Source organism: Artemia franciscana, chromosome 9, assembly GCF_032884065.1.
Source record: "Artemia franciscana chromosome 9, ASM3288406v1, whole genome shotgun sequence".
Classification (NCBI taxonomy): Eukaryota; Metazoa; Arthropoda; class Branchiopoda; order Anostraca; family Artemiidae; genus Artemia; species Artemia franciscana.
In genome coordinates, this window is record NC_088871.1 from 8,415,379 (window position 1) to 8,430,762 (window position 15,384).

General features: G+C 33.9%; 1 protein-coding gene across 2 annotated transcripts in view; it reads left to right on the forward strand.

Moving 5' to 3' along the window:
- Window positions 1–15,384, forward strand: part of LOC136030955 (solute carrier organic anion transporter family member 74D-like) — a 66,399-nt gene that overhangs the window by 13,854 nt on the left and 37,161 nt on the right. Inside the window, exons 3-5 of one of the 2 annotated variants that reach the window (XM_065710098.1) lie at window positions 632–841; window positions 4,559–4,699; window positions 11,570–11,746. In XM_065710098.1, the coding sequence (XP_065566170.1) occupies window positions 632–841; window positions 4,559–4,699; window positions 11,570–11,746 (528 nt within the window). The remainder of the gene's footprint in view (window positions 1–631; window positions 842–4,558; window positions 4,700–11,569; window positions 11,747–15,384) is intronic. The other variant, XM_065710099.1, reaches the window with a different exon arrangement.

Below are 15,384 nucleotides of genomic sequence, written 5' to 3' on the forward strand. Positions count from 1 at the left end.
TTTCTTTTCCCTTTACGTAAATAGTTTATCAGCTTTCCTAAGGAAACTTGAATATTTATAGATTTACGACACTTGGGTCTTTTTTATAAGTTAGTTGAATATATTTCATGAAATGGCGATTTTGATTGTCAACCAATAATCAAATTCTGATTATTGATGAGTTTTTAGAATTGAATAGTCTGTTCGGTCATTATTCAACATTATTTGTCAAACATGTTGAACAGTCTGTTCAGTCGAGGATTATCTGACCAAAAGGTAATATGTGCACACTACTGATAATACAACCGTTACCACTACTACTTCTATCGCAACTTCTTACGTTCTAAATGTTTCAAGTTCTAAATTGAATATGCAAATCAAGCATGAAGCGAACGAAAATCACTACAAACAAGATTTTGGGCATCGCCTCCTTCTCTCACTGTAACAGTCTAAATCCTACTGCGTCATTGGCGCTTTACTGAAATCGAATTATATTACAAATATTTTGTTTTGTAGTTAATATTGAAAATATTTTGAAATTATTTGAAGATTTTGATGAAAATAAAACCTTATCTATCTATCTATCTGTCTATTCTACCACACTTTATTCTTGTTGAATTGAATTTCACACTTTTTCTTTTTTAATTTTTAGATCAGAATAATCTTACATTCACTTGCTCTGATTCGAGAGCTCCCAGTTCAAATGATTGCGGACAACCAGATTACACAGATTCTATTATGCCATCAATATTTCTCTTCCTTTCACAGTTTGTATCGGGTATAGGAAGCACAATGTTTTATACGCTCGGTATACCTTATCTAGATGACAACACCAAAAAGACAAAAGCACCCATGCTCATTGGTAAGCGTTTTGCCATAATATAAAGTTGTTTATAACCTTGCAATTTCAGACACTTGAAAGGTGAATGCCTGCACTGCCTATATGGAAAGGACTACAACTGACTGTATAGAAAGCTTTACGGGAAAACTCGGGGAAGATTGTACTCAGATGCAATGATTACGGTTTTTTTGTCTTATAGCCACCACAATCTGAGAATTTATATCGCGAACAAGAGAAAATAATCGAATTTCATAGTCTTTATACCAGACAATTATCTTCGGCTCGGTGGGAAACTATGTTGTAGCTATATTTTGATTAAATATTTAGTTGGTATTTTGGTTAGGTTAGTTTAGGTTACGTATTTAATATAATGCCGTCTAGGTGGACCCCCTTCCAGAATTCTTTGTTGTAGTTTCCATAACTATGCTACTAAACTATTATATTTTCACCATATTTCGGCATATTTCACTATGATTAAACTAACTTCATTTTTTGAGTGTGGTGGCTATAAGACACAAGTACCAAGATTACTTATAAGAGTCGAAACTGGTGATAGTGTAAGATGCCATCTAGCGTGGAGCAACACCTGGTATTTTTTCAGTGTAATAATAAGAATAATTAATTCAATCACTGAAATTAATAAAACTAGGGTAGTAACAAGCATCTGTTCTCAGTTCCTGACAGAAAATGATTACAGAGCTTGAAATAATGCCAAGTGTCACCACATGCAAGACGAAGTTAGAAGTTTTTTTTCTGTCAATACTGGCGGCAGTTTGCGCTCCTGTAAGTAACCCATACTCTTTTGCTCAGAGGATTATTCCCATGAAAGACGGCATCTATGGAATCTTAAAAATAGGAAGATCGCAGCAGCAGAAGGTTTCACTTAGCTAGATGTCACCGATTGAAGATTGCATTAAGAAGCGATTTATTCTCAAAATTTGCAACCAGGAATATTGCAACAGTGAAAAGTTCATCTTGTTCTGGCAGCAGGATCAGATGTTTTTATGCTTCACCTGGCAAATGAAATTCAGACGTTACTTAGAAATTAGTTTAATCTTAAGCTCCCTATGCTCAACAATGGAAGGTTGCACCTGGAGGGTTGCACATTAGAAATAATTATTTAAGAGCAGACTTTAGTTCAATTCATTATGTTGGGCATTGGGAAATTCAACGGTTGGACCAAAATGTTTAGTCGGGTTAAGCAAACCAGATTTTGTTGAATAATTATTACTGCTTTTCTTCTAACAATGCTATGTTTAGATTATTAAAAATTTCTTATAACACAGATTACAAATGTTATTTTTGAGGGTCTGTTAGCTCAAAAATTTTAAAATCATAAAGGGCTGTTGGGACATCGTCGCAGAGGGCAGGAACGCTGCATTCCCAACTTATCTGTTCGTTGTATCGTGGTCGAAAACTTAAAGAATTTGTAATTTGAACATCTGCCTCAGATTTAGTAATGATCAGTAATGTTCATTTGTTGTCAAATTTCAATAATTAATATTACTTATTATTATTTTCAGACCAATGTGGCAACATTGGCAAAAATGCATTTTTGGCAATAGCAACATTGGCAATAGCGTCCTTAAAACTTCATATTCTTGTAAAAGCTAAAGATTAATATTTGAAAATTGAAGTTTAAGGTATGATTATTAAAGTTTTAAGCGAATTCAATGGGCAACATTTGCAACATTTGCTGCAAGGGGCATACAGGGTCAACATATACAACGAGAAACAGGCGCCACAGATAAAAAAGAAAAAAAAACAACTTAAAACAATTTGTGATCCAGAAAAGCTATCAGGCTGTTAAGGATTAAAAGTATTCTTGAAATCATAATCAAGAATAAAAACTGTTGAAGAGCCCACATTCCTAGAATGCTCTGTTATTTTAGTATTATTACGTATTTTACGTAATATTACGTAAAATATTATGTATATGATATTACGTATATGAGGGAGATTATTCCTCCTCAGCAGCTCGCTCTTTGCGCTAAAGTTTCTTAGCACTTTAAATAAAGCTTCATTTATATAAAGCTTTAAATAGTCGCTCTTAAAGAATTGGACTAAATTGGAACTTTATTGCAAAGAACAAGATGTTGAGAAGGAGCAACCACTTCCTATATGTAATAATTTCTGTTCATTTTGAGTTTAAAAGCTGCTCCTTACTTTCAGTTGAAAAAAATTGTTTTTTATTTAATTTCTGATCGTTTTTTAATAAAGGAAAAGCAAGACATAAGAAAAATCTCTAATAGGAATTCTGGCAAAGTACCTAATGTGAAATTTCCCGTGAAAAAGTCACCTTTACTCTCCATGTAAAATTCTCCCTGTACTGGGAAAAGTGTAAATCCCCCCCCCCCACTGGGAAAAGTGTAAATACTTCGCAATAACAAATATTATACGTAAACAATGGGCAAATTTTACAACTTAAAAGACCTTTTCCCAGGTGATGACTTTTAGGGGGTGTTTCCCCCTTTTTTCGAAAAACAAGCAATTTTCGCAGGATCGTAGCCTTTGATGGGTAAGACCAAACTTACTGAAACTTATATATTTGAAATCAGCATAATGAGTCGATTCTTTTTATTTATCTATTGGTACATCTGTTTTTTAGACTATCCGTTTCTTAGAGTTTCGGTTACCACGTTAGAGATTCGTGACCGCAAACTGTTTGATTGTACATTAACGACTTGGTAATATGATCTAACTTCACATTTCGTTTGAAAGCTCTGCAGAGGTGAATTTGCAGGAATATTCATCTAGGAGAGTCAGAGCCACATGAAAAAAGGGCTAATCGGGCAGTTTCTTCCTTTTATTAAATATAAAAAACAAGTTTTTTTTAACTGAAAGTAAGGAGCGACATTAAAACTTAAAACGACCAGAAATTACTTCGTATATGAAAGAGGCTGCTTCCTCATCAACGCCTCGCTCTTTACGCTAAAGTTTGACTCTTTCTCTCAATTCTTCTTTTTAAAACAGTAAAAAACTTTAGCGTAAAGAGCGGGGCGTTGATGAGGAAGCAGCCTCTTTCATATACGAAGTAATTTCTGGTCGTTTTAAGTTTTAATGTCGCTCCTTACTTTCAGTTAAAAAAACTTGTTTTTTTTATTTAATTTCTGGACGTTTTTGAATCAATGCATGTTTTGATTTTGGCTCTCCGCAGAGGAATAATTAAAACAAAATTTTCATTTTTTTTTTTGGCTAAATGGCTTTCTCATAATTTTGATCGAATGATTTTGAGAAAAAAAGAGCGGGGGAGGAAGCCTAGTTGCCCTCCGATTTTTTGGTTAATTAAAAAGGCAACTAGAGATCTGCCTTCTGGCAAAAAATACAAAATTCCACATTTTTGTAGATAGGAGCTTGAAACTTCTACAGTAGGGGTTTTCTGATACGCTGAATCTGATGGTGTGATTTTGACTTCTAAGGGGCGTTTCCCCCTATTTTCTAAAATAACACAAATTTTTTCAGGCTCGTAACTTTTGATGGGTAAGACTAAACTTGATGAAATTTATATATTTAAAATCAGCATTAAAATGCGATTCTTTTGATATATGTATTGGTATCAAAATTCTATTTTTTAGAGTTTTGGTTACTATTGAGCCGGGTCGCTCCTTACTACAGTTCGTTACCACGAACTGTTTGATTGATACGGTAGTTCGTATTCACAGTGCTTAGCAGTCAGGAGTTGAATTTATTTTAGTATACGCCTTTTTTTTTTGCATGAAAATTTTAATCCTTCTTTAGGGATCACATCCTGCTTACGACTCTTTGGTCCAACGCTTGGATTTTTACTGGCTGCGGCTTGTCTTAAACTGTATGTCAATGTCACCGATCAACCATTTTTTGGTACTACTGACCCACGTTGGATTGGAGCCTGGTGGCTTGGTAAATATTTCTTCTTTATTTCTCCCTCTCTCTCTATCTATCTGTTTTTATTTGTTTGTATATGCTCCTGTATTTCTCTAATTCTCCTTTCTCTCTTTTTTGCTTCTATATTTCAAATATTCTCTCCCTCCTAACCTTCTTTGCTTAAGATAATAAATATTGATTCAATAACAAAAAAGAGAAATCAGATACACGGTAAAATCACTGAAGTAACACAAAAACGTCTTAGGCTCCACTAGATTAAATACCATGGAAACAATGTTTTAGCTCCCTTTTGGTTCAGTCAATAGCTCAATTAAACTACTAGCAATGTTCACTGCTTTCAGCTGCATAATCAGAAAAGCTAATGGATTTAAACGTTAAGGTATTTAATTCCTCTTGCACAAGACTAATAAATTCCGCTAGGAAGTGCTGATCAAACTTTTTGAAATTTCACCCCATTTTCCTTATTGGTCAAAGTTAAAATGTAAGGCGGGTCTAAATCAACCAATGAAATTCATTCGTAGCTAAAGCTTAGCTAAAGACATAACAAGTGAATTTTATATTTTTACCGACGGGAAAAGAACCCGACGGGTTAATGTGATTATAATTTATGCTAAAAAGAATCTACAAAAAAAACTTAAGTTACTTTTTTTCATTGTTGTCAGTGGTCTTTAGATAAATAACCGCAAGAGATTTTTTTCTCTCTTAAACTTACAATTTCTTCTCGGAAATTTACATATGTTCCAATACTCCCCTCCCCCTTCCAGTATTCATAGGCAGACTTTTCTTGCTTACTAAATGGCCAATGGAAAGTAACAAAAAAAGATTCTATTTCTATTTCTCAAATTTTAGAATAATATTAGATATATTTTCCAGTAAAAAATTACAAATATCATCAACACAACATAATTCACTAATCCATAAAGGCTTTACGTCCTGAAAAGGGGAAAGAATATGAATACTCGTAAAACACTAATAAGAATTAAGTAAAAAATTATAATAATTCAATAAGAGAAAGAGAGGGAAGGATAGATATTGTTGAAAACGTTCGTTTCCCGACGGCTTTTGGTAAGACAAACATCAAAAGGCTGTTAGAATTGGAACCGATGACTATTGGGAGACAAGTTAAAAAGATACAAATTTTCTTCTGAAATTTATATAAAGTGTATAATATTCCTGTTCCCTCTCATGGAATATTTTTCATGTCTATTAAATAGCAGGGGGAGCAGTGAAGATGTTAAAAGTACAATAGCTAAGGCTCGAGTGTTTTTTCACAGTTAAAAAAAAAGTTTGGAAGAATAAAAAGATAAATCTGCAAACCAAGATTAGAATATTGGAAGCTACAGTGATGACAGTTGTAAATATGGCTCTGAAGCATGGGCGCTCCGAAAAGCAGATGAAAATTTACTAGATATTCTCCAGAGAAATTGCCTACGGATTTTTCTGGGTACCCGGCTGACTGACTGTATTTCAAACAGTAGGTTGTACGAAAAATCTAGTTCAATCCCACTTTCTAGGGCTATAATGAAAGAAAGATTGAGATGGCTAGGCCACGTTCTACGGATGAAGGATGGCAGATTACCTAAGATTTCCCTTTTTGGTCAATCGTGTGGGGCTACACAGAAAGCAGGTCGTCCTTGTCTGGGTTGAGAGGATGTCATAAATAAAGATTTAAAGGAAATGGGAACTTCCTGGGAGGGTGTAAAGACCGAGGCTTTAAATAGATTAGATTGGAGGAGGAGCACGCGTAGCTGTGTTGGCCTCGGGTGGCTTGGTGCTGCAGTGTGTTATTAGTAGCAGTAGTATTAAATAGCAAATTGGAAGCAAAAAGTGTATATTGTACTTCCTGTGTCGAATCATAGAATAAGGAGAAAATATTAAAAAAAAACAAGCAAATATAATTCACTGATACCCATAGAAACTCTATCACCTTATGCCACAAATAATTATAAACAGCAGCTCATAAACATTCAATGGTTGTAATAAATAAATAAAAGAGAGCTAATAGAGAATTTTAGATCCATGGCGAGTTTATAATTCAAACAAAGAGCAAAAAGATTGTCTTAACGTTTTTTTCAATTATTGACCATTAAAACACTAGGTGGAGATATGCGCTGTTGGAAAACGGTTAGAGTTCATGATAACGAACTGTAAGTAAGGAGGTGCTCGGCTAAATAGTAATCAAAACTAAAATGACATTTTGATATTAATAGATACATTAAAAAGTCGACTTATGCTGATTTCAAATAAATACGATTTATTGATACTCATCAAAAGTTATTAGCCTGAGAAAATTCAATTGATTCCTGAAAAAGGGGAAACACTGAAAAATCAAGAAGTCTTATTGAAATTCACAGCATCTAGTTTTTGCTGACCATCGCTGTCTAATTGACCATATAGTCCTCTTTTTACTGAAATGTCAGTTTTGGGAATATTGTCCCTTTTATTATATCTGTAAAACAAAATGAGTATCAAACAGTTCGTGGTAACAAACTGTAGTAAGGAGCGACCCGGCTCAATGGTAACCGAAACTCCTTAAAGCCGGAATTTAAAACCGAAACGGAATTTCGATACCAATAGTTACATTAAAAGAATCTGATTTCAAATATATAAGTTTCATCAAGTTTAGTTATACTCATCAAAAGTTACCGAGCCTGACAAAACTCCCTAAAAAGTAGAATCATAGAATCTTAACGAAAATCACACCATGAGATTCAGCATATCAGACAACCCTGTTGTAGAAGTTACAAGCTCACATATACAAAAATGTGGAATTTCGTATTTTTTGCCAGAAGACAGATCACGGGTGCATGTTTATTTTTGTTTTTCCAGGGGTGATCGTATCGACCAAATAGGCCTAGAATATTGCAAGAGGGCTCATTCTAAAGAAAATAAAAATTTCTAGTGCCCTTTTTAAGTGACCGAAAAAATCGGAGGGCCCCTAGACCCCCTTCCCCGCTCATTGGTTTCACAAAGTCAACGGGTCAAAATTTTGAGATAGCCATTTTGTTAAGCATATTCAAAAACATAATAACTATGTCTTTGGGAACGACTCAATCCCCCACAGGACCAGGGGGGAGAGGCTGCAAGTTACAAACTTTGACGATTGTTTACATATAGTAATTGTTATTGCAAAGGGTACAGCCGTCTTTTCAGGGGAATTTTTCACAGTGGGGTTGGGGTGGGTCGGATCTTTCCAAGGAAGAATGTATCATGAGGGAATAAAATTTGCATTAAGAGAGAGGGGTGGCAGGATTTTCTAGCATTATTAAAAAAATAAGGTAAAAATAGATAAAAAAAAAATGTTTTCGGCTGGAATTAAGGAGCAGCATTAAAACTTAAAACGAACAGAAAATATTATGTATATAAGGGGGTTCGTCTCCTCCACAATAACTTGCTCTTTAAAGTATTTTTAGTAATTTCTACTATTTATATCGAGGTCTTTGTGATTCGGGGGTTATTATTCAAGAATTGGGATGAAATTCGAGCTTTAGTGTTAAGACAAAGGTATTGAAGATTGGGCGAGCCTCCTCATATACGTAATAAAAATATACCAAAATAGAAGTTCGTTAATTTAGTTAATTCGCAAGTTGCGTATATTATTACTAATAAAAACGTTCGAAAAAAAACAGTTCTAGTTGTATTTTTAAGTAACCACAATTGGAGGGCAACTAGGCCGCCCCCACCCCTTTTTTTAAAAGTATCCATGTCAAAACATGTATTAATGCAAAAACATTCCGAATTAAATTAACAAACATTTTTTTTTAACTGCAAGTAAGGTTAAGTTTTAAGAAAACTTAAAACGAACAGAAACTATTCCATGAATGAAAGGGGTTTTCCCCTCTTCAGGCAATTAAATAAAAAAAAAAGTTTTTCCAACTGAAAGTAAGGAGCGACATTAAAACTTAAAAAGAACAGAAATTATTACGCTTAAGTTTTTTTTCAAGTTCTCTTTCTCGCAACTCTACTTTTTAAAACAGTAAAAAACTTTAGCGTAAAGAGTGGGGCGCTGAGGAGGGAACAGCCCCTTTCATATACGGAATAATTTCTGTTCTTTTTAAGTTTTAATGTCGCTCCTTACTTTCAGTTGGAAAAACTTTTTTTTTTATTTAATTGCCTGAAAGAACTATCAATTGGTCTAAATTGATCTAAAATAATTTATTAGGCCTGCCATTGGCATTGCTCAGCAGTTTTTCGAACTAATCACGCACATGATCAATAGAGTAAGTACATTAGAGTATCCTCTCGTATGAATAACACTGTTCTATGCAAAACTTTTCTAACCGTTTAAGAAAGTAGCCTTATTCTATGGAAATACACAAGTCTGTGACATAGAAAGATTTTCTTGTGCAAAATGCTCGAATGTAGCAAAAAAGAATAGTTATTAAAATTTACAGGGGAGAATTTTATACAGTAGGAACTTTCTCTAATAGGGGTTTTAATACGAGGGGAGGGGTGCTCCAAGGAAGCCCCTTGAAAAAGAGGTGGCAAATTTCTTAACAATATTTGGAAAAATGACAAGAAATTAATTAAAAAAAGTAGTTTTTTAAACTGAAAATAAGGAGCAACATAAAAATATAAGATAAACAAAAGTTGGTGTTTAATAAAATCCTTATCTTAGGCTTGCTCTTTACGCTAAGTTTAACTTTTTGTTCCTATTCTAAAGAACGAATCCTGGAACATAAGGGATGTTTATTCGAATAAGAAGCTTTTTCTAAAAATCTTTAGCATGAACAGCAAGGAATTATTATTAACATTGGATTTACCTTTAACAGGATAGACTGAATAATAAAATTATACTACGTACATAATTATAAAACAATAGAGGAGGAAATTAACTTGCCTTCGGAACTGTCCCAACTTTCTCCTTTTATTTAACGCTGCTGCTTTCTTATTACCCATTATCTTCTCATAGAACAATATTAGATACAATGTAAAGAAACTTCTTTACAATATTAGATACGACCCAGAGATATCAACAGGCAGTTTACAGCTCTGATGAGTAACACCCAATCATATGTGTTCTCTCCCCAAAACCACCCACTGCATTGAATCTCCTGACGATAAACCAAATTCAGCACTTGTGCGCCCTCTCGGATTCATTGAATATTCTCAATTTTCTGTTTTTTATAGAACTTTAAACTGCGTTTTTAAGACAAATTTAAGCAATATTGTAATTTTAACCACGCAAGTAAATAGATCAGGAAGTTCTGAATACAACGGTGTGTAAATTGTTTTATTTTGATCGAAAATAAAGATATACAAGATTTTTAATGAGACCCTACTTTTCAAAAGTATTTACAAGGTTTTTTAAAGATAAAAAAAAATAAGGAAAACTAAAAAAAAATCTAAGATTGAGATTTTCAAGAACACAGTCTTCGCTATCGAATGGTATCTCTATCTTAATCTTGTGGTGAAGTACAAAGAAATAGAAGCTTCCAGAAATTTAACATGGGAAATCGGAACAGGCATCATACACCTTAAGCTGTATCAACTGTAGCCCACTAGTATCTACAATTTTAATAACCTTAGTAGGATATGTGAAGCATGGGCTCTAATAGTGGAGCTCACTTGAAAGATTCTCTGATCAATTTATCCGGACTCTACAAGCTCTCTCAGGCTTTGTTTTGTTTGTTGTTGTTGTTTTTTTTTTTTTTTTTTTGCAAAATCAAAGTTTCCGAAGGTTGTACTGTAAAGTACCCTTTGCCATTAAAAAACAATTCCATCTAAAAGGTTTTAAATTTAACCTTATGGTCCACATTTAGAAAAAAACACTTTCTATTTTAATCTACCTCATTGTAGAATTTTGGGGATGGACCAACCTTTCATAACGGTAGCTTAGACGTGATGGTAGACCTTGTTAGGTGCTACTACGCAAACGGGACATTTATCGAAAATTTTAATTTTAACTCCCATATATGTGGATTCATCTCACAAGAATAGAATAAAAAATAAGTATAAATCCTTTAGTGTGGTAATTAAAAACTGAAACTTCCTGAATTTTTGTTTTAAATTCTGTGTAGACACTAGCAGTTAGTGTCACTTGCGATGCTCGGTGAACATGGTAAGCTACAGGTGACTGTGGTGAGTACTTTCAAGTGAAAATAGTAAAAACGACTGAGCCAAATGCATGAAAATTTTGGAGGTTGAACGACTATTCTAAATTATCGTAACGTAATGTATAAATCGTAATATAAATTATTAAGAATTATCACAGGCTTTTGCAATTAGATGAATAACTTCGAAAAAACAAGAGCCAAATCGTCTGAATAGTTAATACCCAAGTAATTAAGTACATACTCAAGGGTAGGCTACTTGACACCCTACTGAAGTTTTGAGGTTTACTGTTTTATATGCTAATATTTTTATGTATCTCTCAAACAGCAGCCTAAGCTCTAGGAAAATTGTAGTTCAATCCCGCTTTCTAGGCTTATAATGAGAAATTGGCTGAGATGGCTTGGACATTTTCTGTGAGTGGAGGATAACATATTGCCAACAATCATTTTTGTCGGCCACCCTTTTAGAGCCAAACGAGAAACAGGTCGTCCCTGAATGGGGTGAGAGTATGTCGTAAGGAAAGATTCAAGGAAAAGATTCAATGGAAATTACAACTTCTTGGGAGGGTGTAAAGAGGGATTTAAATGTATTTAAACATCAAGCTGTATCAAAATGTAGCCAACTAGTATCAGGAGGGTGTAAAGAGGGAGCCTTTGAATAGATTAGGATGGAAGAGGAGCGTTCGAAGATATGTAGGCCTCAGGCGGCTTGGTTTTCTAGTTAATTTTTAGTAGGAGTAGAAGCAGTACAGGAGTAGAAGCAGTATTGTAGCAGGAGTAGGAGTAGAAGCAGTATTTACATTCTAAATAATAGTAAATAAAATACTTCTAGGCTTTGTTGCTGTGGGGCTTCTTCTTATTCCTGCTGCCATGATGATTTCTTGTTTTCCCAGAAGACTGCCCAGGAAGCAGACAAGAATTTCTTCCTCAGGCGTATATAGACAAGTATCACGTCAATCCTCTTCTAAAAGTAATTCACCTGCCAACTCTGAAAGGCCTAAGCTGAAAGGTAAGTCTAGAATTATATTCCATCTATATTTTACAAATGTCAATAAAAGTTTTTTGAGGCATGCGGTTTTCTGCTTTTTGTTGTTGTATTTCGCGTTTCTATTGATATGGCTCTTAGTAGGCCATAGGTTGAAAGTTCCATTTTGTAGTATTATTCTGCAAAATTTATTCCTCTTTTTATTTTATAAGGAATGAAACTAAGAGTTTCATTAAATGTTTTATCTGAATTTAGTTATAATTACTAGATTCTAATCAAAAGTTTTGTTTGTTGTTAATTTTCTTGACTATTCTTTCTTGTTTATTTTTTCAACTATAAGCTTTCTTTTAATTTACAATTAAAGGCCATTAAAAGTAAATTCCATAAATTATAAAATTTCTTTTTTTCTTTGGCAGAGACTGAAAATGCTAATTCAGTTAATTTTTTAACTGCTAATTCCGTTAGCTTTGCCTTGTTATAATTACCAAATTTGGATCCAGTGTCTTGTTTACTATTTTCTTTCTTGACTAACTCTATTGTCTGTTTTTTTTGTTTTTTTTCTTCCCGATTTTCCTTAATTTTAAGCTTTAAAAGCCATATTATAGTATATTCTTGGACAACGTTACAAATTTTTTATTCTAAAGAAACCGGAGTTAAAAAGCTTGGTCAATTTTATTCAGCCGCGTTTGTTACCAGTGCTAGATTTAAATAACAAATCTCGCTTGCTAATATCGACTATCCCCACTCGATTTTTTTAGTGCCAATTTAAGAGCCATTGACCAGCCATAAGATAAAATACTAAAGTTAGTGAAACTGTTTATGGCCTCGTTCATATTATTAGACTTTTGAACATTACTTGTCTTGGAAAACCCCTAACTACTTTTTTGATCAAAAAGGACTTAGTCCTTAGACATGACGTCAAAATTATTTAACAAGCAGATTTGAAGTTCCTAGCCTTTCCACTAGTTAGAATACGTTTTTAATGAAGGTTTTAAAAATCCTTTTAACACTCTTTCATATCCGGGACGATTCCTGCCTGGCACAACTTTCTAATAGGTAACTTTGCAGAAAGCCTTTTTATGAATATTCAAAGGGATCTTTCATTCCCTTAGAATATCTGTGTTTGGTACAATCCATGAAAAAGGAAACATTCATGATGATTCTTCTGCAAAATATAATTCATACTAGAAAAGATCCACATTTGCTACACCTACTGATGAACAAACATGAGTGCAAAAATTTTGTAAAATTCATACAGCTCTTTTTTACATCTGAGAAGTAGAAGGTACGTGCTTGGCTCAGCCTCATCATAAGGGAAAATTAGTAATAGGATTTAACAAATTCTCATCGCACATTTTTCTGACCAAGAAAATCCAAGTTCAGTACGATCCCTGATAAAACAACCATGGTGATTAGACTCTAGGAAATTTTTGTAACATTCTTTTATATCTGAGAGAGATCAATATGTGGTTCAGCCTCCTAATAAGGAAAAATTTGCTATATTTGTTTTCAAATTCTCACAAAACTGTTTCACAACTGAGAAGTTTCATGGTTGATACAAAACTATAATAAAGATGTACTAGTGATACGACTTTCGCAAATGCTATTAACTTTTTTTTTTCATCCGAGGAGATACATGCTTTGTACAGTCTCTAATGTTAGAACAGTGGAATTTAGTTTTTCACATTTTCACAACATTTTTCCAAGTCAGAGGAGACACATGCCAGCAATAACCTCCTAGCTAATAAGTAAAATCTTAAGGTCCTTTTACCTCTTTTGTAACCTCTTTCTAGCGAGAGGTTATGGCCATTTCTTCAACTAAAGGATTGTACTACGCAATTTGCAGCTAATGCTCAGTGATTCACTGCCTTTGTTAATGTATTAAATAGACAAAAACAAGTTTTTTTTTAATTGTAAGTAAGGAGCAATATTAAAACTTAAAACGAACAGAAATTACTCCGTACATGAAAGGGGCTTTTCCTCCTCAACGCCCCGCTCTTTACACTAAAGTTTGACTTTTTCTCTTAAGTCTACTTTTTAAAACAGTAAGAAACTTTAGCGTAAAGTGCGAATCGTTGAGGAGGAAAAGCCCCTTTCATATACGGAGTAGTTTCTGTTCATTTTAAGTTTTAATGTTGCTCCTTACTTTCATTTAAAAAAACATGTTTTTTTTTCTATTTAATTTCTGGACGATTTCGAATTAATGCATATTTTGATCTTAGCTCTCCGCGCAAAAATAATTAAAACAAAATTTGTATATTAATTAATTGCAATTATCGGAAGACTTTGAGAAAAAAGGGGTGAAGGAGGAGGCCTAGTTTCCCTCCAATTTTTGATTACTTAAAAAGGCAAGTAGAACTTTTAATTTTTCACAAACATTTTCATTGGTAAAAATTATGCGTAACTTACGAATTAACTTACGTAACAAACTTCTATATTCGTATGTCTTTATTGCATATTTGAGGGAGTTCAACCCTCGTCGATACCTCGCTCTTTACACTAAAGCTTAAATGTCCCAATTCCTTAAGAATGACCTCTGAATCAAAAATGCCGTAGAATAAATAGTTGAAATTACTAAAAATACTTTAGCGTAAAGAGAGAGGTATAACGAGGAGGTAAACCCCTCATATGCGTAATAATTTTTGATCGTTTTAAGTTTTAATGCTTCTCCTTACTCTCAGTAGAAAAAACTTTTTACTTTTAATTTTTCACTGTTTTTTTTTCAAATAAATCTAGAAAATCCCGCACCCCCTTCATTGAAATTCACTTCCCCCATCAAAAGTTCCTCCATAGAAATCTCCTCCCATTTACCCCCCCTCAACTCTCCCCCTAAACCAAAAAATCTTCCTGAAAATGTCTCTACATTTCCCAGTAACCATTACTATATGTAAACACAGGTCAAAGTTTGTAACTTGCAGCCCCTGCCACGAGGACCACGGGGGAGTAAGTCGCCCCTAAAGACATAGTTATTAGGTTTTTTGGCTATGATGAATAAAATGGCTATCTCAGAATTTTGATCCGGTGACTTTTGGGAGAAAATTAGCGTGGGAGGGGGCCTAGGTGCCCTCCAATTTCTTGGTCACTTAAAAAGGGCACTAGAACTTTTCATTTCCGTTAAAATGAGCCCTCTCGCGACATTATAGGACCACTCAGTCGATACGATCACCCCTGGAAAAAAAACAACAAAAAAACAACAAAAAAACAAATAAACACGCATCCGTGATCTGTCTTCTAGCAAAAAATGCGAAATTCCACATTTTTATAGACAGGTGTTTGAAACTTCTATAACAAGGTTCTCTGATATGCTGAATCTGATGTTGTAATTTTCGTTAAGATTGTATGACTTTTAGGGGGTGTTTCCCCCTATTTTCTAAAATGAGGCAAATTTTCTCAGGCTCGTAACTTTCGATGCGTATAACTGATCTTGATGAAACTTATATATTTAAAATCAGCACTAAAATGTAATTCTTTTGATGTGACTATTGGTATCAAAATTCCATGTTTTAGAGTCCTACGGTTACTATTGAGCCGGGTCGCTCTTTGCTACAGTTCATTACCACGAACTGTTTGATAAAGATAAAGAAACTAATAAATCAGGTAGCTTAAGCTTCAAGTAACGTATCATGTGTATTTAACTCCGAGGAGCAAGATAATATAACACA